This window comes from Hemicordylus capensis, chromosome 4 (genome assembly GCF_027244095.1).
Source record: "Hemicordylus capensis ecotype Gifberg chromosome 4, rHemCap1.1.pri, whole genome shotgun sequence".
NCBI lineage: Eukaryota > Metazoa > Chordata > Lepidosauria > Squamata > Cordylidae > Hemicordylus > Hemicordylus capensis.
Genome location: NC_069660.1, coordinates 18,266,272 through 18,286,773, shown reverse-complemented (window position 1 = coordinate 18,286,773; position 20,502 = coordinate 18,266,272). Strand labels below are relative to the sequence as shown.

Genomic DNA, 20,502 nt, shown 5'->3' with positions numbered 1-20,502 from the left:
TAATTGTAATGGGTGATGCATGCAGCATAATTCAAAATGCAAATGGATAGGCTTGCAGTGGAATAGCCATGACGCCCAAGGACATCAAGTTTTCTGCTCTCTTTGTCAGAAGGGGTTTTATGCCGGTGCTGATTTAGAAGAGGATGTGCAGTCTACGAATTATCCTCATCCTGAATACGCTACAAACTCTCCAGTCACTTTAACATCGGTGTAGAGGCTTGTAACACCTCCGATGCAGTTTTAGCTGCTTTCGTAGTAACTGGCAACATGGGCAAAGCGATAGGATGCGTGGATTGAACAGCTGCCATCATCTTGTAGACCGGCTCTTCAAGGTATGTGGGAGGGCATTTTATCTCTAGACTCAGCATCTCCGCCATCTGTTGTATCATTTTAGTATAAGACTTGAGTTCTTCGTTAGGTGAGGTGGACGGTTTTGGATCTGATGGATTTTCTGATGCACCCACACCCCCATCCGTGTCAGTATCTGAAGAATCAGAAGAGTCATCAGAGTCGTCAGGTTTCTTCGGGAACCAGCACAGCGGGCAGTGGAGGCGGTTCTGAAGTTCCTTTGGCAGGTACAGCTGGAAGCTGAGGTAGTTCAGGTGTTGCAGGTGCTAATGGTATCTCAATCGGAATTGGTGCCATCTGAACACCCTGGTTAGTTGCCACTGGAGCCCAGAGTTGGACCTAGGAGGTAATGGGTTGTGTTGGAAGCATCCGCTGCTGAGTAGTAATTGGTGGTTGTCATGGCACATGTCCCTGTTGCATACACTGAGCCTTCCACAATTGGAATTCAGTCTAATCCAGCTATGTGGCTGGAGACAAATTGCGCCTGAAGCCACAAGCATGCAGAGGGTCTTTTTGTGACATATATTGTTGAGGAGGTACAAATATTGACATTGGTCTCCACACTGAAGTACTGGGAGTCGACAGTACTACGCTCGCCATCCACACTGGTTGGAAAGATGAAAAGAGTGGTCTAGTTTTGAGTTCTGAAAGGAGACATTGAAGGGGTTTCAGAGTCAGGTCCTCCTCTGCATCAGCATCATCGTCTAAGCCTGCACTTAGAAATCCCTGAAACGTGGATACAGAAGGAGTGCTTGTGGAGGAATCCAACATGTTTATAAGAGATTTCACATTCCCCTGATCCAGAAGGGTGTCATCAGTGGTATCGAACAACTGTAGTGGAGACCTCACATGCATTCTTGCCAGAGACAAAGTTAATGGCTTGTGTGCTTGTGGAGCTACCATCACCAATGGTGAACTCAGAACATTTCGATGAAAAGTGCCAAATTTGGTATCAACCGTCAATACCGAGGCAGCCAGCACCCCAACCATCACCGATGTTGATGAAGGCACTGAAGTCAACGGCAGGAGCAAAAATTCAGTGGACATCTGAGAGCCTCGCAATGTCGAAGGTTTTGATATCGAAGAGTCCACCATATCGACGGTGCCTGAGACTGAACTGTCGACAGTGAAGGAATTCTCGACTTCGACGGGCATGGCATCTTCAATTTTTGCTTTTTCGGAGGTGGCAATTCATTGTCAGAAGCAGCACGATGCTGCTTATGTTTCTTATGCCCAGTATCAGCCGTCTTTGGCTTCTTGAAAACAATCTCCTGAAGATCATCAGGGTTTGAGACTGTGCACACACAGACCCTGACTCCGACATCCAAGTTGTCGATCTTAGCATTGGTTCTGTAGAGACTGATCTCCGTGTCAACTCTCGTCTTGGCGTCGGTGGATGCAGCGCGTCACCATATAATGTCACCCTAAGGCTCAATGACCGATTTTTAAAGTTTGCTTTGAAAAAGAATGGCAAATCCTACAAGTTGCTGGGACATGTTGTTCACCCAGATACAGAAAACACAGATCATGCTCATCAGTTGAAGGCAATTTGGTTCTGTACTGAGAGCAGCGTTTAAAAGTAGTTTTCGTTCTCTCAGCCATTTCCCTTCTAACGGCAAAACTGTAGAATATCAAATGACCAATCTAACACCCAGAACACAAAGAATAGGGGACTCACAGTCCAAAGTCTCGAAATCACTGTAAAATCTGTCCAAAATAACACTTTCTTTTCTACAGACTGAGGAGCAATAACCAAAAGGTCTCAAAGCATCAGCGGTTGAGAAGAAACTTAATCAAAATGGCGCCCGACTGCCGAGAAAAGGAAGTCACAGAGCACATGCATGGCAGGGAGAGGGTGCCAGAGAGGAACTAATTAATCCATACAGAAGGTCCCTGTGCAGGCGCAGTAACCCATTTCTCATGATGACAACGGATCATTTCCAGATTAAGTAATATTACTATTATAAATTATCAGCCATTTCCCACCACACAAATACTTCAAACTTCTCTCAGGTGGAGCCTGTATTGCAGCATGAGGCAGAATGGTGCACCTATGATGGCAAAACATAGTAATAATCTAATTTGCACCTTTTATCCCCAAATTTGCTGTGTGTGCACTGCCTCACTCTCCCTGATGGTAGGGCCACCCCTGCACACAATACTGCAATTGATTATTATCCGTTTATAATTATTGCCACATTGTTTGTAACAATCAATCTTACTCCAAGCTTTATTGTAGGTTCATCAGATCCACTTAGATTAAAGTTGTAGACATCATCCCTATAAAGAGAGATAAAACCGTATTTAATGGAATGGCTACACAAAAATAGGATTATACTTGTATGAAATTGCTGTTTACTTACGTCAGGTGTTTAGTAGTTATGTTGAGCAGAGTAGTAGTTTTCAGATCTCTAGAAGATTTATTCTGGCTTTTTCTCTAGGTAAAAGTTAAGTTAGAAAAGCAGGCTTGACTGTGATCCTGCCCCTCTGACATTTCTACCCATGCAACCTAATTTTAGCTCAAGATTTGCACCAGGAAAGCAATCTGAATGATTGAAAATATTTATGATTTAAAAAGCACAGCCTCCAATATAGCACCATGATCATTGTTGTGATACTTATTTCACACAATAGAACAGTTTTTGTACTCACCATTCAAGCAGACCATTACATCAACAGACTTTGTAATGACAGCAAGGATCAATGGCTGACAACCCAAATAATCACAAGTTGTAGATGTGCTCCTGCTTCAGCAGCATGGACATTCACATGGGGAGGGTGTGCTTTTCACCGATCACCCCTTTCCCCCTCAGAAACATTGTGTACAATGTACAAACATGTCCCTGAAGGTCACATAACTCTCAGGGACACAAAGCACTCTGGCAGGAAGGGGAAACTGGTGAAAACTGCCTCCCTGCTGCCCCAGTGTGAATGCCAGCACTACTGAAGCAGGAGTGCATCCACTGCAGAGTCTAATACTGTGCTACAGCAATGAACAAATTTGCATTCAAGCAAGGTCATGCAACTGCAGAGATATTAAAATTTGCCCAATCCCTTGTGCTCTCAGTCTGCTTGCGTAAGCGTTGTGCTTGCGCAACAAAGATGATAGAATAGGGAACAACATCTAGATTAGTGTTGCGCTCGCACAGGGGTTCCAAACCAGTAGAACACAGATATTGTTGAAATATAACTCCCAACATCCTCAGCCACACAAAGTTGTAGCTGGGGATGATGGGAGTTGTAGTTTAGCAACATCTGGAGTGCCACTGGTTGGGAACCCCTGCACAAGTGCAACAAGAGAAGTTGCACACATTTAAGATGTTTCTGACAGTGTATGAAGTTTTGGTGCTCTGCGATGTTGCACCTTCTTCAGAAAACAGGCAAGGTTGTGCTACAAGGTATGCATAACTAGTTGCACATTGAGTTGTGCTGCCTGGTGAGCCAACACATTGAACAATCTGATGCACCAGCGCAATACTACTCTGGAATGCAATGTCCTGACTTAGCAGAAATAGCTAGTGCAACACCTTTGTGTAAGCACAGCATTAGTCTGAATGTCAGCTAGTACTAGTATCCTGGCATATTTATTTTTGAAAATCTGTTCTCTCTAATCTTATACTTTCATCTAGTAAATGACAAAACTTACTGCCAAACTCCTAGCATGAAGTATTAGCAATAACTTATATTTCTTACAAAGAAATTTCATTAAGGAATTTTAAGTCTCCAATTAATAATTACTAGCTACTAGTAGAGACAGATATAAAATGTGTTATAGGAATATACATTTTGTTCTGCTCTATTTACATCTATGTAATTTCAAAAGACAATACTACATTTATTTGTACAGAAAAAATGAACATACCTTATTAACACTGAAACTGGATTTATTCAAAAATGTGCTACAAAAAAGTAGGACAAAATAACCATATAAATGAATAAAACGCATACCAGAAATATTCATTTGCAAAGATATATTTGCTTTGACATATTTTAGAGGCATTAATATAACTGAAATTAAACCCTGATCAATAAATCACTACAATTCTGAACATCCAGATTAGCACTGAGTTATGCAGCAGTGCTGAATTCCAGACAGAGGCTATGTCATCCCACTGTGTGTCAGAAAAATATGTCCTTGAGAGTCACATTACCCTCAGGGACATACTTCTGTAGGCTTCAGGAGAGAAAATTGCACTTTGTAGTGGCACAGCCTTAGTCTGAAACTCAGTGCTGTTGCACATATGCAGTACTAGTCTGAATGTTCTTGTTGGCCATTACTTGCAAAGTCCTATTACAGGTTGAGAATCCCTTATCCGGACATCAGAAATCCGGAATGCTCCAAAATCCGGACACCATGCCGTAACAAAAACAAAACACCTCAGCTCACTGGCACGCAGATTCCCAATTTTGCTGCTTTTAAACATGCAGTCAAAACTTACTTATTTCAGAAGGCTGTTAGTGACAGGGGTTTTGTCTGTAATTCTCTCTAGTTGCAGCTTTTCTTATTGTGAAGCTTTTTAATGTTTTTTATGTTCTTGCTTTGGCGCTAGAGGGAAAAGGAAAAGCCCCCCATCTCCACTCCCTGCTCGGTTTGGCGCCTGCTCTGTTGGCTGTGTTTTGGCACTCTGGATCCCATGCCCAAGATATCTCATTATGCAAATATTCCAAATTCCGGAAAAATCCGAAATCCGGAACACTTCTGGTCCCAAGCAGTCCAGATAAGAGATACTCAACCTGTATCTTACAAATTGCAACTAGCTTGGAAGCAAGTGACTCAGGACTGCTGCCATGGTACCTTGACACCAGTGTTCCCTCTAAGGCATGCACATGTGCGTGCACTCACAAGTTTTTTTTTTAATGTCTGCTCAAGATTAGATCCCGCAGAGTTTGAATCAGGAAGGATGCCCTCTGAATGCATGTGTGCACACATTGCTTTGATACTGCCACCCAGAACAAAACTCATTCCACACATAGGTGAAAAAAATTAGAGAGAACACTGCCTGGCACCCTACTTGGAACTAACTGTATTAACCATTTTCATTCTATTCCAGCTGTGAACAGTAGCTCATAGTTCCAACTATGAACTGTTCAGTAAACTCAATTCATTTTATCTGAAAAGATTATTGTTTTCAATAGGGACTATGGCATTAGTAGTGAAATGCTTTTTCTTTTGAGAAAAAGACATGGGCTGATCTCCAGGCTAGCATTGTGTTAGTGCAATGAGAAAAGTTGTGAGCAATTAAGAAGTTTCCTGCATGAAACTGCAGTGCTCAATGATGATGTGCAACCATATTCTCCAAGGCTCAAACAAATCTGTGCAAGCAGGGGCGTATCTATAGGGGGGGCACGTGCCCTGGGCGCCACTTGAAGGGGGGCGCAATTTCTTAAAATTAAATAATTAAAAAAAATGGCCACCCAAAACAAAATGGCCACTAGGCATGCTCAAATGGCCTCTGTGAGGCCCTAGGGCATGCCACGCCTCGCAGAGGCCATTTGAGCATGCACAGTGGCCATTTTGTTTTCAGCGGCCATTTAAAAAAATATATTTTAAAAAATGACCACCACACATGCTCAAATGGTGCCTGTGAGGCCCTAGAGGCCAGTGGGAGGAGGGGGAAACTTTGAAGACCCCCCACAGCCTTTAAGATGTCCCCTGAAGGGGCTACAGGTAATTTTTTTTAAATTAATATAATATGTCACTGTACACATATTCAGATTGGCACTATGTACAGAGAATAAGGGCTTGTGAATACTGAGCTGAAGTTTATGAGCTAAGATTGTATCCATTTGCTCTTACTTTGCTTCTTGTGATAAGTGAGTTAAATGTGATGTCTTAATAATATGGCTATTAATGGTCAGTTTGTCTTTGAATCAATGTGAAATCCTTAGTATTAAGGCCCACTGGGAGTTTCTTGCTCTTTTTCTCATTTTTACTGTCTTTCTGAAATACTAGAATATATTCCAAGCAGTGACACAGTTTACTCCGCATATCATTTAATTATTTTCAGAGTATCTGGGAAAAGTCAAATTCTCCATTTATTTTTAAAACTTGTGTAATCGTGATGCTACAATGCATAGCAGAGAATTAGACAGGCACTTCTTTTAGTTTTTCCAAGTACAACTCCGCATAATATTTGGGGATTTCATGAGCCCCAGCATACTGAAATTTATCCTTTTCCAGCATTTTAACCTGAGCTATCCAAACAAATTAATGATAGCCCCACAATTTGGATAGTTTTTAAAAAAATAAATCTGAAGTGGTAGATAGGAGCTTGACCACATGTATGATATTGGTAATTTTTGTAATTTTTTAAATAAAAGTTTTCTGAAACATGTGTGTCAGTCAGATGTATGTTGGGGGGGGGTGGCGGGGGGGGCGCAATTTCAGTGCTTGCCCTGGGTGCCGTTTTCCCTAGTTACGCCACTGTGTGCAAGGTGTTGCACAGGTTATCATACAACCTGTAAATATCTTCCACTAGCACAAGAACCAGTTTGGAACAGTCTTTGCACAATGTCATTACACTGTGTCCTTTCTTTGCACATTGTCATGGTATGCAGATGCTGTGATCACTGTCCAAGTCTGAGCCGATTCCCATAACCATTTCTGAAGTAGCATCTGCTGTGCCATTGACATCCATGAGCCACTATGAATAAATCTGATTACAGAAAGTTAAAATAAAAATATAATCTATCAAGTGCCACACTGGCAATGTAATCTCCAATCACCTGAGATCACGTTACCAGCAAGAAGACAACTGCTGAGAAGGGGAGCAAACAGGCACAAAAAGGGTAAAGCACTTGAGCAATTTCAGGGAACATTATAGCTCCTCCAAAGCCCCTGTTCATGCCAAAATGCTTGCTTTCAGCACAGCCCTAGTTTGAACCACCCACATAATTTCAGTACTTAGCTAAAGTGGCCCATTCCTACCGAACATGGTCTATAAAGCAGCTTAATTTTTGAAGTTCATATACGTAAGTGGGATATTTAAAACTAAACAATCAAATTTCATAAAGAAACTTAGAGACATAGACACATGGAGTTAGACACATAAGAATTCACTGAAGCTACTGCAACAAAAATATGCATAGAATACCTGCAGTGAGAGAATGACTGGCACAGTTTTCTTGTACTTTTTGCATCATCCTTTTGTTTGTATCTGTCACTGATCTTACTTACAAACATTTCTGCTGTTTCAACCATTTCTTTTGATTTTCCTTTCTGTAAAAGTTTTGGAAACAGATTTTTAAATCTACCAGAAAATCTGATTAGTAAAAGAGCACAGCTTCTGGACTGTCATTCAGAAAATCAAAAGCTTATGAAGATTTCTGCCAGGAACCATACCAAGTATAGCTCCCCCCCACCCCGCTGCCCTACAAAGGATCTAGTAGGAAAACAAAGAAAATTCTTACAATATATGTATGGAATGTCTGATCCATAATCTATTAGCAGTTATGATGACTAATGTAACAGGATTTCTGCACAATCCTAGACACTTATCATGCAGAAAAGAAATGTACACACAGCCAAAGCTATTTCGGAAGCATATACTGCAGCTAATTAGCTGGCTGAAAAGACAAGCTGGTTTTAAATGGAAGCCTTCAAAACTTGCAAAACTGCATCAAAACTTCATATTCACTCACACTATTGCTCTCTAGGATTGCAGTCCATAGCTGACATCTTGACTAACACAGTCTGAGTGCTTAAACACAGTGTTAGCCCTCACACTAGTCCCTGAGCTTCCAAAGCATGGTTGCTCTTGTACAAAAGCTCTCTTTGGAGCTCTCCCAGCATTCTGAAGGACAGGTATGTGTTTCCGGTCTAAAAGAGTGCTTCCGGAGCATCAGGAGTGCTCCAAAGTATTTGCAATCTTGCATAAGAGTGTCCATCCTTTAGAAGCATGGGAACTAATGCAAGGGCTTGCACTGCATGAACATTGATGGTTGAAGCATGCACATGAGGCTGCATGAGGTTTTGATCCTTGCCAGACAGACAATCTTTCCTTTCTCCATAGGAGTTGGACAACAAACATTTTGGCAAGTTCTCCCACTGAGCAACTGGAAGCTTGTGAATATTTTGTGCCTTCATACCAACTCAGTCAATGGCACCAGAGACTTCACCACCACAGAACAATTTAGATGCAAAAAACAATAAGCATTTCAATCTCTTACAGGAAGGAGGGAAAACAGGAGCAGATCCTTCCTGAGGCAGCGCGAGCAGCGGAGAAGGAAGGAAATGAAGAGGAAGGTGCTCTACAGCCAATTCTATAGGCACCCTTTGAAGGCTTCATCTTCAAATATCACTACACCTTAAAGGGCCAGAGTGCCTAAACGGAGTTAAAGATTCTTCTGCAGGCCTACTGTGCAGGCGCCGAAGACCCAGTTGTGAGGGACCATGGATCCCTACAGAGATGAAACATTCTTTACAGATCTTAGTTGCCAAGACAACTTTTCTGGTTAGTTCCTGGCTGACATCCAGACTAAGGAAGCGCTTGTGTAGCAAAGCATATCACATGCTTCAAATGGGGGTGATTTTTGCTGATCTCCACTTCCCTCTGAAGCCCACTGTGAACTCCTACAATATGCCCCAAGGGATGTGCAGCCCACAGGGCCATATTCTTGGGAGTCACAGAGGGCTTCAGAGGAGAGATTGGCAAAAATCGCCCCTCCCCTAAAGCACATGCTACACATTCACTGCACCAGCATTTACTTAGTCTAGATGCCAGTCTCTGTTTAGAACAACACCACTGTCCACAGTTCTAAATTTGTTCCCTGTGCAATATTATCATTCTATATATTTTATATTCAGGCTAAACTAGACATGGCATAGGAAACATATGAAATTTCTGTCAACTACTGCTTTTTTGTTTGTTTGTTTAATGCAGCTGTGGGGTTATATTTTTGATAAGGAAAACAGTCCCTCTTCTATGATACTTTCCCAATCAAACTGGATCTTCCCAATTGCTGCATTAATCTAAGAACAAAACCTAGCAAGTGTACTTAACATGTCTCTCCTGTCACATCTTGTTGGGCTCTCAGGCCCATATCTTGCACAGTCTCCTTCAAACTGAAACTTTTTTAAATTCAGGTTTAAGGACTATGAACCTTGTAAATGTGCTAAAAAATAGACAGTTGTATACAAATTGCCTTTTCTTTAAATCTCTTTTCAAAGTGATAAGAATTATCAGCTTTTGACAAAATTATATTTTAAACTAAATAGACTTTACTGTTTTGTACTGATGCAAATCAATTAATGATATAATAAAATATTAATGGATAAGTAAGTTGGGGGATTACTTGATGTAGTGATAAAAACACCTAGGAAACATATATGAAAAACTGAAAAGAATCACAACTTTGATTTACAAGCATCAGAGTAATTTTGAGGCTACTTTGACTTTTCACATTTTACCTGGTTGATTTTCTTATTAGCAGTTTGTTTTCCAGAAGAAATATCAAGGCCAGCTTCACCAGTGGTTTTGGTTACCAATTTTGACAGTCTCGGATTTACTACATAACTGTCATTCTTTCTGGTTGAATTAAGTGACATTTCAGATTTACTGGGAACAATCTTCGTGCTATTTTTTGGTATTTTCTCATCCAAATGCATAAAACTGTTTCGTGACTCCAGACTGTTTATCTTGCCATTTTTTACTGGTATTTTATTGGTTTCATTTTGCTGCTGCTCCATGATTTCGCCACTGCATCGCAGTCTATTTTTCAACTCTGAAGATGTGCTTTCAAAAATTGAAGAGAACGCTCTTTGCTTGGCAACTCCAGCACTAACATTAGGAGCTAATACAAAAGAAGAAGAAATGTCAAGTTAAAAATGGGGTTTTAAAGAAAACCTCATTTAACACTGATACTTATCATGAACGGAATATAAAGTTAACCTTGATGAAATGTACTTCCCAATGCACTAATATTTTGCTTGTTGCAGTGCGATATTATCTTCTCAGGTACCCAACACATTTGTTTTTTCTGGGTTTTAATTTCAGCAACAGAATTTTCTAGAATGCCAGGTAATCTAAAAAGAAATGTTAATTTTATTAACATTTATTAGCATACATGTTTCATTGATTAGTTTATTGCCAAATATAAAATACATGCTTTCTACTTATTGTTTAATAGACTTACATACCACTTTTAAAAATATAGTTTTCATGAGAGAGCTTACAAGCAAAACAATAAAACAAATAGCTAAAATATTTAAGAGTGCATCAGAGGCCTGGCCAACATCAAGGCTATCATTGTGCTCATGCAACAGTGTCACAGTCATGTGGCCCTCAGGGACATATGTACAGCAGGCTTCAGAAAGGAGGGGAAGATTGTCCAAAATGCCCCTTCCCCAGTGATGCAACAGCACAGCAGCTGTCTGGATCTCAGCCTGTGTGTTCAGACTCCATAAACCCTTGCACTTGCTACTGAACACACTGACATAATTTTAAAACTGGACCTCAAGGAGCAACTGTAACAAAATCTTTTCACTCACTGAATGGTTCATTCTCCTATGGTTTGCAACTCCCCTCAGTAAACCGTTGAGCAAACCCTTGTAAAGAAAATCTTGAATGCCCTGCAGAGCTGAGATAGGTCTGCAGTGATTGAGTAGGCCCAGCCCCCTAGGAGTGCCTGTGTCACCAGGAAATCTAACTCAAGAGAAGGAGTCAGTCTGCCTGGTGGAACTTGGAGACTGAATATGTAATCATCCCTTATTCCTGGACTTGGCCATAAGGATCTGCTAGTTCAGGCTAGTTAGCTTCTTTATTATGTTTGGTTTAATGTGTGGTGGTGTAACTTCTCTCTTCCCCACTCCTTTTCAAATTGAGGCCCTTACACTCCTTTGGTAAAATAAACCACCTTTTAATTTTGGAACTGCTGGTCTGTGTTTAGTATGTATAATCCCCAAACTCTCCACGACCTAGCTGTTTGGGGGTACACTATTATAAAGAGGGGACAGCTCTGGGGCTAGCCATCCTACCCCTGTCAGAAGGGCTGATACAATAATGAAGAGCATAAAAAGATGATAGTTAATAACTGCCAGGTAAGTTCCAGAGTCCTATTCCTCAGTCCTAGGGAAGAGCAGTAGAAATTTAGGAGCCTTTCCTTCTTAATGTGCATAAAGTTCTTTAGGAGAGAAGACAAGGCTAACTTCCTTAAATATACATATGGAATTTTTTTCTTGGCATGAAATTAGGACTGGACATCAGAGTTCATTGCTATCAAAACCAATTTGCTTTTATATTATTTAGTACTTACAATAGTTTGTCATTTCTGTCTACTGGCTGAGAATCAGGAACAATGTCTATTAATCCATCTACATGAAACACAGATACCAAATTAGACATTACATATTAATCTTCACTCATACAAGTGTGGAAACAATCTTAAATCACAGCTGAAAACATGCACTGAACTACTTGCCTAATTTTTGTTTGTCATAGTTGTCAAAATCTTCCTCATGGACCTTTGCAGCCATTTTTTCAATAGCAATATGCTACATATAAGCATAACAAAAAATTATTGATATAATCAGCATGCATATATATTCCACTTTTCTAAATATTGTTCAATCAAAGCAGCTTACACAGATCAAATACAAAATAAATACAATCTCAAAAATCTATACCACAGCTGAGATTTAGACTAGTGCTGCACAGCTGCACACAAAGCACTAGCCCCTATGCTAGTCCTGGCGCTTTTGAAGTGCAAGTGGCACTTCTCTTGCACAAGAGTGCGACTATTTGGGGAGCTCTCCCCATGTTCCAGAAGCCCCGATCATCAAGAATGTGTTTCTGCTGGAACCAAGTGCTTCCAGAGCGTGGGAAGAGCACCAAAAATAGTTGTGCTCTTGAAGTACACAAGAGTGCTTGTGCTTTGGAGTCACAGGGACTAGCACTGTGTGCATGGTGTTAGAAGCACACACAGCATTAGTCAGGATGTCAGCCTATTATTATGTAACAAATCTATAACTTGCAATTACGTACAGTACCTCATAAGGTGCCTTACAAAAAACTAGCAACATAAAAACAAGAATCAAGTTTTAACAATTAAGACAATACAGCAGGCAAGGTTTCTGAAAACAGCAGCGGATTGAAATATAAAAACTGAGCAGAAAATTTTAACAGTTTGGCTAAAAGCCAAGCATTGCTGGCTGAAGGCATTGTGGCACACTTGGCCAATTTTGCTCTGTCCCCCTCCCCTCCCATTCTATATAGTTTTTATTTGGATTTCCTATCCATGTGGGGTGCATTTTTGCATTTAAAGAATCTCACCTCACCTGTTTGGTCAAGGGGGAAAAGGTTGTTAACTCCAAAAAATAGGTTGCTTACCTGTAATTTATAATCTGGAACTGATCCGTTGTATTCATAATAGTGGGTTCTGCGCCTGCACAAGACCATTTGGGCAGAATGTGTTAGCTCCTTGTGGCACCTAGCCCCGCCCCTTGCACGTGGTGCAGTTCTGTTAATTTTGGTGGTTAGGCACTTCTCCCCTCAGTTCCTTGAAGACCGTCCCTTAAGCTGCACCTACAGCTATGCAAGGTGGGGTGTTTTTTTTTAAAAGAATTCTTTTGCCTTATGTCTATCAGTCCATTATGATAGTTCGTATACTGCAGCGGGGCAGGCTGGGAGGGTCTTATGAATACAACAGATCACTTCCAGATCATCAGTTAGAAGTAAGCAACCTGGATCGTGATCCATTGTGTTCATAATAGTGGGTGACTAACAAACTGTCAGTCTGGAGGCGGGTGCAGTATGTTAGGGTAAGACTCTTTTCAGCACTCCCCTCCCAAAGTTAGCTTGTGCTGCAGAGTGAAGATCTAAGGCGTAATCTTTTACAAAGGTGTGCTCCGACAACCATGTCGCTGCTCGAATGGCCCTGCATAGGTGCAGAACCCACTATTATGAATGCAACGGATCGCAATCCAGATTAAAAAATTTGAAAGAGGCCAGCAGGCAAAACTGTGAGAGGAAATCCTGACCCCTTGAGTCACAGCGTGCTCCACTTCTCCGCTCCTTCACGTGTTGCCTGACTGGCTCCTGTGATGTAATGCGACACATGCGTGTCACATGACATCGCTCGCTCACTTGCACGCACTGTGCAGGTGTGCTGCCTGCTATGGCCGTGCAGGGGAGCAACTTGGGCTGCTCCGCCTCCTGCTCTCATTCTCACTCCCTGCCTCCAGCCAGGCCCAGCGAACCAGGTTCACTACAGCCACCGTGGTGGAGGCAGCAGGTGGCCCCGGGCTGACCCCACTTGGCCCTCAGCCAGCAGCCACAGCAAGACGACATTGGGTGGCTAGAGAGGGAACACAAAACCATGGTGCTCCAGCTGGTGCCACTTTGGCCACTGCCTTAAGCGAGCCCTGAAGCCAAGGGCTTCTTGAAACAGGGGGGTCTTTATAATTCTTTTGAACATTGTCAAGGATGCAGCCTGATGGATCTTCTTAGGAGAGATCTCCTACATCCCCCAATGATGTGATGGACCCCTAACTATGGTTTCCCCAAGCATCATGACCCAATCCAAGCCCATCCACAAGGGAGTGGGCAGTTCTCTGTCAGTTTCATCAGCACTATTAGTGCTTTGTAGGCTTCCATATGGCTCTCTGTTGGCCCAATCCATCCTAAGTTGTGCAAACATATAACAGGTACCTTTCTGGCAGCAGAATTATGCTTTTTAAGAGACTTGGTTACAGATGATACAGGCACATCTTCATGGACTAGACTGAAATTCATTGTTCTTCTCTCAGGCATTGGAAAAATGTCTGTTTTTTCTGCAGAACTCATTTGAAGAGGCATTTTAACCCGACCTTTTCGAGGAGTTGCTGGAAACAAACATTTGAGTGATGTTAATGAAGTCTGCGTGTCTCGTGTTGCTTGCACCAAAATTACAGTAAAGAAAGTCTTATTATCATTGCCAGTTTATGTAGACTATACTGAGCTAGATGGACCAATGGTCTGACTTGGTATATGGCAGCTTCCTATGTTCATGTTGGCTGACATCCACACTAATGCTGCAGTGGTGTTGTAATGCTGCACTGGTGCTACAGGGGAGAGGCAATTTTAATCAATCTTCCCATTCCTATGAGACATCTGTGTCTCCTGAAAATATAACCCATTCTGGATGTTAGCCACTGATTTGTAACCAAGTTTCAACCATCAGTCTACATCTGGTATTTAACATACAAGAGCAACCACTTTGCTGAGTCACTGCTATTACATTGCTGTACATTCACTTAGTGTTTGGAGTAAAGTACTATATGCTGAAAAGTCCAACTGACATACCAGTCATAAATATTTGCTGCTGCGCACCTATCTACCTGCAATGCTAGTGTAATGTAGTAACTTCCAGTCTGTTTCCAGGCCCAATTCAAAGCGCTGGTTGTGACCTTGAAAGCCCTAAATGACTTGGGTCCGGGTTATTTGAGATTACATAATTTAAGATCTTCGGAGGTCATCCTCTGGGTGCCCCATCAAATGAGGTGAGGCAGGTGGCTACCAGGGAGAGGGCCTTTTTGGTGGTTGCACTCTGTTTATGGAATAGCCTCTTCAGTGAGGTTCGCCTGGCTTCATCACTTTGTCCACCTCTGCTAACTAAGCACACCCCTGCTAACTAAGCAAAAGTGGAGATTCTCTTATATTTAGCAAGGAGAGAGCAACTGGTCCTATCTAACAGGCAGTAATGGGCTGGATGAGGGATAACTAACTGAAGTTGAATCCAAATAAGATGGAGGTACCGAGTGTGGGGGGCCAGGACCCAAGAGATGGTTTAGATCTGCCTGTTCTGGATGGGATTACACTCCCCCTGAAAGATCAGGTACGTAGCTTGGGAGTGCTCCTGGACGCAAAGCTCTCCCTGCTTTCTCAGGTTGAGACAGTGGCCAGGAGCGCTTTTTATCAGTTTCGGCTGATACGTCGGCTACGTCCATTTCTAGAGGTGAATGACCTTAAAACAGTGGTACATATGCTGGTAATCTCCAGACTTGGCTACTATAATGCACTCTATGTGGGGCTGCCTTTGTACATAGTCTTGAAACGACAATTGGTACACAATGAGGCAGCCAGATTAGTCTCTGGGGCAACACGAAGGGACCACATAACACTGGTTTTGAAAGAATTGCACTGGCTGTCGATATGTTTCTGGATGAAATACAAAGTGCTAGTTATTACATATAAAGCCCTTAACGGCTTGGTTCCAGGCTATTTAAAAGAGAGCCTCCTTTGTCATAAACTCTGCCGCCTGCTACGACCTTCTAGCGAGGTCCAGTTACGAATGCCACTGGCTCATTTGGTGGTGACCCAGGACCAAGCTTTCTCTGTGACTGCCCCAGGGCTTTGGAATATGCTCCCTGCTGAAATAAGAACATCTCCTTCTCTGTTTGTTTTCAGGAAGAACCTCAAGACTCTCCTGTTTTCACAGGCTTTTAATTAGAATTAATTTTAATAATTTTAACAACTTGTTTTAATAACTATTTTATTCTATTTTTATTGTGTCATGTATTTTAAGCTGTGACTTATAAATATTTTAAATTTTGAACTCTGCCTAGAGATGTACATATCAGGTGGTATAAAAATATGATAGATAGATAGATAGATAGATAGATAGATAGATAGATAGATAGATAGATAATGGACCAACGTTATGGCTAATAGAAAAGCTGTCTTTAGCATCACAAGTTTGGGAAGGGCTGTTACCATGGGCTGAAATGGAGATTCTGTCAAGGATAATAGAACCAGAGATAAGCTCCACTGTTCAGCAGGCCAATGGATAGCAGGTAGAGGTTGTTTAGGCCTTTTAGGAACCTCTTCAAGTCTGGATGTGAGAAAACTGTCCTCCCATCCCATCCGGGATGGTGAGCAGAAATGGCGGCCAGATGGGCTTTGATGGAAACACTGGCCAGCTTCTAAGGTTTCAGTATCATGAGGTATAGCAATACATGGTGAGAACTAGCAGCCTGAGGCAGGAAGCTGTGTTCTTGTGCGTACATCCTAAAATACTTCCATTTGCTGTTGTAATTGATGCGAGTAGATTTCTTCCAGTCGTTGAGGAGGATGCCATTCAAGAATGTATCCTCCAGGCAGTTAGGTTCAGAGTTTTCATGTCAGGGTGGTGGAGCCTGCCATCCTCTTGTACCAGAAGATCCTTGCGTTGAGGCAATCTGACAGTCTGAGTGCTTGCTGAAACCATGGCCTTCGACAGTCTGAGTGGTTGCTGAAACCATGGCTGTCAAGGCCACCATGGAGCAATTAAAATGCAGTTTGCAGATTCTTGTAGGATTTTTGCCAGGACCCTGTTCAATAGAGGGTAAGGGGTGGGGAGATGTATAGAAACTGTCCACCCCAGTTGAATTGGAAGGCATCCCCTCTGGAGCTGAGGCTGATCCTGGCTCTCGAGCAATACTGGGAGCACTTTTTGTTTTCTGATGTAGTGAACAGATCAATATCTGGGTTCCCCTAGGTCTTGAACAGCACTTGGAAGTATGTGAGACCAACTTCCCATTTGTGCAGTTGCGAGTAGATTTGTGACCTGCTGAGACGATCTGCTAGAGTGTTCTCCACACCCTTGATGTGGATTGCGGTCAAAATCATTTGTTGCACTATTGCCCAATTCTAAATTTGCAGGCGTACCATGCAAAGGGAGCAGGAGACCGTTCCTCCCTGGCGGTTTAGGTATGCAATTCCCATGGTATTGTCCAGGCTGATTTGGACCACCTTGCCTTTCAGAGTTGGATGGAAAGGTTTCAGTGCCTGATAAACCACAATAAGTTCTAAAATGTTTATATGCAATCGGCGCTGGGTCGGAGACCACAGTCCTTGCACTCAGAGATCCCCGCAGTGGGTTCCCCAGCCCTGCAGGGATGCATCTGTTGTGACCCAGGCAGATGGTTGAGGTACCTGGAAGGGGACTCCTGACAGTAAGCTGACTTCCTTGGTCCACCACTGGAGAAAAAGCAAGACTGGCTGAGGAATCAATAGACGTTTGTGCACGCTGTCCACATTTGGCTGGAATACCGAGAGAATCCAGAGCTGAAGACGTCTGAGTTGCAGCCTGGCATAGCGTACAGTGGAGTTGAACAATGCCATGAGCCCTAGCAGTTTCTACACTCTGTGGGCTGGCTGAGTAGGCTGGGCTATAAATGTGGCAATTTGGGTCTTGATGTACAGGCACTCTTCGGGCAGAAAAGCCCTTTGAGATTCTGCATTGATGATGGCCCTGATGTAATCTATCCTTTTAATCGGATATAGCTTGGACTTTGCCCAACTGACTTGGACGCCCAGATCCTCAAGAACTCAGGACTGTTGAAACCTGCAAAGCTAACTCATTTTTTCGTTGTCCTGCCAGAAGCCAGTTGTTGAGGTATGGGAAATGTGGTGGAACGTACAGTATATAGGAGATGGTGAGTGAGTGTGGGTTACCCTAGTAACCGGGCACAGAAGGTTCAGGGGAGGAGGGATTTTAAAAAGGCGAGACAGAAAGGGAGAGAGAGAGAGTTTGAGTTATTTGTGTGGAAGTAATAGGTGTGTGGGGCTGAGGGTTGAGAGATCGGTTGGTGTGTTCTGAACAGGAAAGACTGTTCAGGGGGCGTTGTGTGGAACCTGAAGGGTGAATGTGTGGAGGCTGGTGAACCAGCAGTGTTCTGGGCAGCTCCTAGTAACAGATAAGAAGGTCTGGAGGAATTCACTAAGTTTACAAACCCAAATTTAACTATCTCTGTCCCAGTTATCTCACCTCCCTATATGTTACATTTTATCCAGAACAGCTGATGTACCTAGTAACTTGGTAGAGAATCTTTTGTGCCCTGCTTTGCAGAGATTTTTATTCTAATCAGTAAGTAATAAACTTATTCTTGTTTTCATTTTATACCTCAAGTTTTGTTTCATTTTATATCCTGAACATATACACTTATCCTGCACTTGCAAGGCTACACAGCCAAAAGGTGTTGCGTACCAAGAGCAGGGTAACAAGAATTTATATGGTGGCAGCAAAGGAAAGTAAAAGCTGAATGAATTCCCAGAACCTGGAGACTAAACTGTCATAGAACAATAAAAACAAATCACCTCCCTAGAATTGAGAGGGGCATCAGGATGGGACCCTGACAGAAAAATTGTCAAACCCGTGCCTGGAGGTGTGCCATGCATTTTGTAAATACATGGAGGGCTGTCGCCAGACCAAACAGCAAGATGTTGTATTGATAGATATGGTGCCCCACTGTGAACCTGAGCTACTGTCTGTGATTGCGTTGGATCCCGATGTGAAAATACGCATCTCGGAGATCCAACATTGCAAACCATTCCTCTCCGTGGAGGAGAGAAATGATGCTCAGCAATGTCACCATATGAAACTTAGCAATAGCAATAGCAATAGCACTTGCATTTATATACCGCTCTATAGCCGAAGCTCTCTAAGCGGTTTACAATGATTTAGCATATTGCCCCCAACATTCTGGGTACTCATTTTACCGACCTCGGAAGGATGGAAGGCTGAGTCAACCTTGAGCCCCTGGTCAGGATCGAACTTGTAACCTTCTGGTTACAGGGCGGCAGTTTTACCACTGCGCCACCAGGGGCTCATCTTGCGCATGACGGTTCAGCCAACGAAAGTCCATGATCAGCCAAAGGCCCCTGTCCCACTTGGGAACCTGAAAGCAACGGGAGTAAAACCCTCACCACTGATCTGTCCACTGAACCAGCAATATTGCCCCTTTTCCTAAGGGAGCCTGAACTTCCTCCATCAACAGTGGAGCTGCTGGCATGTACTTGATCCTGTTGAATGGTAGTAGAGCTGTAAATTCTACCGCAGAAACCGTCTGGACTATGTGAAAGACCCAATGGTCTGTTATGTTGCACCATGCTAAAACATGACTTGCCAGCCTGATGTTGGAAGTGGCTAAAATGGATTGAGTGTTGAAAATGTGTATCAGGAGCTCTTGGAAAGGTTGATCTGGAGGACAGGTCACACAATCAAAGATGCAGTTTTCTCATGTCAGTGGTTTTGGGGCACGGACCCTGAGAACTCCTCGCTTTCTGATTGAAAGGTTTCCTATTAAAGCGATAAGCCTTATGGTAGTCTCTCTTTTCCTATTGTTTATAGGAATATTTTCATATGCCAAACAAACAATATTTAGAAGAGTAAGTCTAGGAAGGTGTGGTGAATATTTTTGCTGTGAATTTGGATCCCCCACCCCCACCCCAATGGTCTCCATGGAAGAGTCGGTAGACTCACAGAAAAGGCCCTTGTCTCTGCAGGGAGATTGCAGTTGCCGAAGTGCATGACAGTTTTTGCTAGGTGTTTGGCATTGCTCAGCTGCTGCCTACTGAGGAGGGTAACCATGGCATGGATGTCTTTGAACCTAGACAAGAATTCTGGAGATAAATTAGCTAGCTAATTAAAAAGAGAATCCCACAAAGAGTGGGAGTATTTGGCAAAGGACACAGTGTAATTTGCAATTTTGACTGCAAGACAAGAAGTTGAGTAAATCTTGTGACCCATCACATATAACTTGCGGCCCTCCTTTTCCCCCAGGGTGGTATGCCTCCTCCCTGTCTTGGAAGAAGAAGCACAGTTCATGACTATTGAATTGGGAGATGGATGCTTTAACAGAAAACTGTTCTCTTCCTCCTGGATCCTATACAAGTTTTCCAGGCATTTGGAAGTGAGGGCAGAAGTCTGGAGAACCTCACATGTTGACTTAGCAGCTTTGGTAACCACCTGGAGTATAGGAAGGTGCACAGGTTGTGTGGTAGCCACTGAACTGAAAAAACTTGTAGACAGGATCATCCACTTCCTCCGTCTGTTTCTTGAGTTCCAAACCGAGTGCTGCAGCCATGTCACTGATCTGGCTGTGATAGGATCACATCTCCTCATTGGGGGAGATGTCCTCCTTGGGACTGACCTTGATAGGTGAATCATCTGAGTGCTGTGAAGAATCAGAGGAGGTGGACATAGTAGAATCAGAGTCGTAGTCATCAGTAATTATGACTGTCTGTCCTTGGAGCCAAAAGGGCAGTTCCCCTCTTCTTTGTAGCAGTCTGTGTCATGGAAAACATGGTGTCCAAAGCTATTGTTTGAGTAGGCTGGCTTTTTAGCGGAGAGGCTTTCGGAGCTCCTGCAGTGTGCATAGAGGTAGAGGCGTGGTGTATTGTATTGGAAGGTACTGCT

The 20,502-nt window shown here is 42.7% G+C and overlaps 1 protein-coding gene across 5 annotated transcripts in view; it reads right to left on the bottom strand.

Moving 5' to 3' along the window:
• The window catches only part of SYCP2 (synaptonemal complex protein 2), a 173,825-nt gene that overhangs the window by 79,045 nt on the left and 74,278 nt on the right, over nucleotides 1-20,502 (bottom strand). For all 5 annotated transcript variants that reach the window (XM_053245388.1, XM_053245387.1, XM_053245385.1 and 2 more), the window contains exons 19-27: nucleotides 13,995-14,167; nucleotides 11,767-11,839; nucleotides 11,602-11,659; nucleotides 10,239-10,372; nucleotides 9,758-10,140; nucleotides 7,443-7,567; nucleotides 4,211-4,247; nucleotides 2,712-2,785; nucleotides 2,571-2,628 (exon numbers count right to left, since the gene is read on the bottom strand). In XM_053245388.1, the coding sequence (XP_053101363.1) occupies nucleotides 2,571-2,628; nucleotides 2,712-2,785; nucleotides 4,211-4,247; nucleotides 7,443-7,567; nucleotides 9,758-10,140; nucleotides 10,239-10,372; nucleotides 11,602-11,659; nucleotides 11,767-11,839; nucleotides 13,995-14,167 (1,115 nt within the window). The remainder of the gene's footprint in view (nucleotides 1-2,570; nucleotides 2,629-2,711; nucleotides 2,786-4,210; nucleotides 4,248-7,442; nucleotides 7,568-9,757; nucleotides 10,141-10,238; nucleotides 10,373-11,601; nucleotides 11,660-11,766; nucleotides 11,840-13,994; nucleotides 14,168-20,502) is intronic.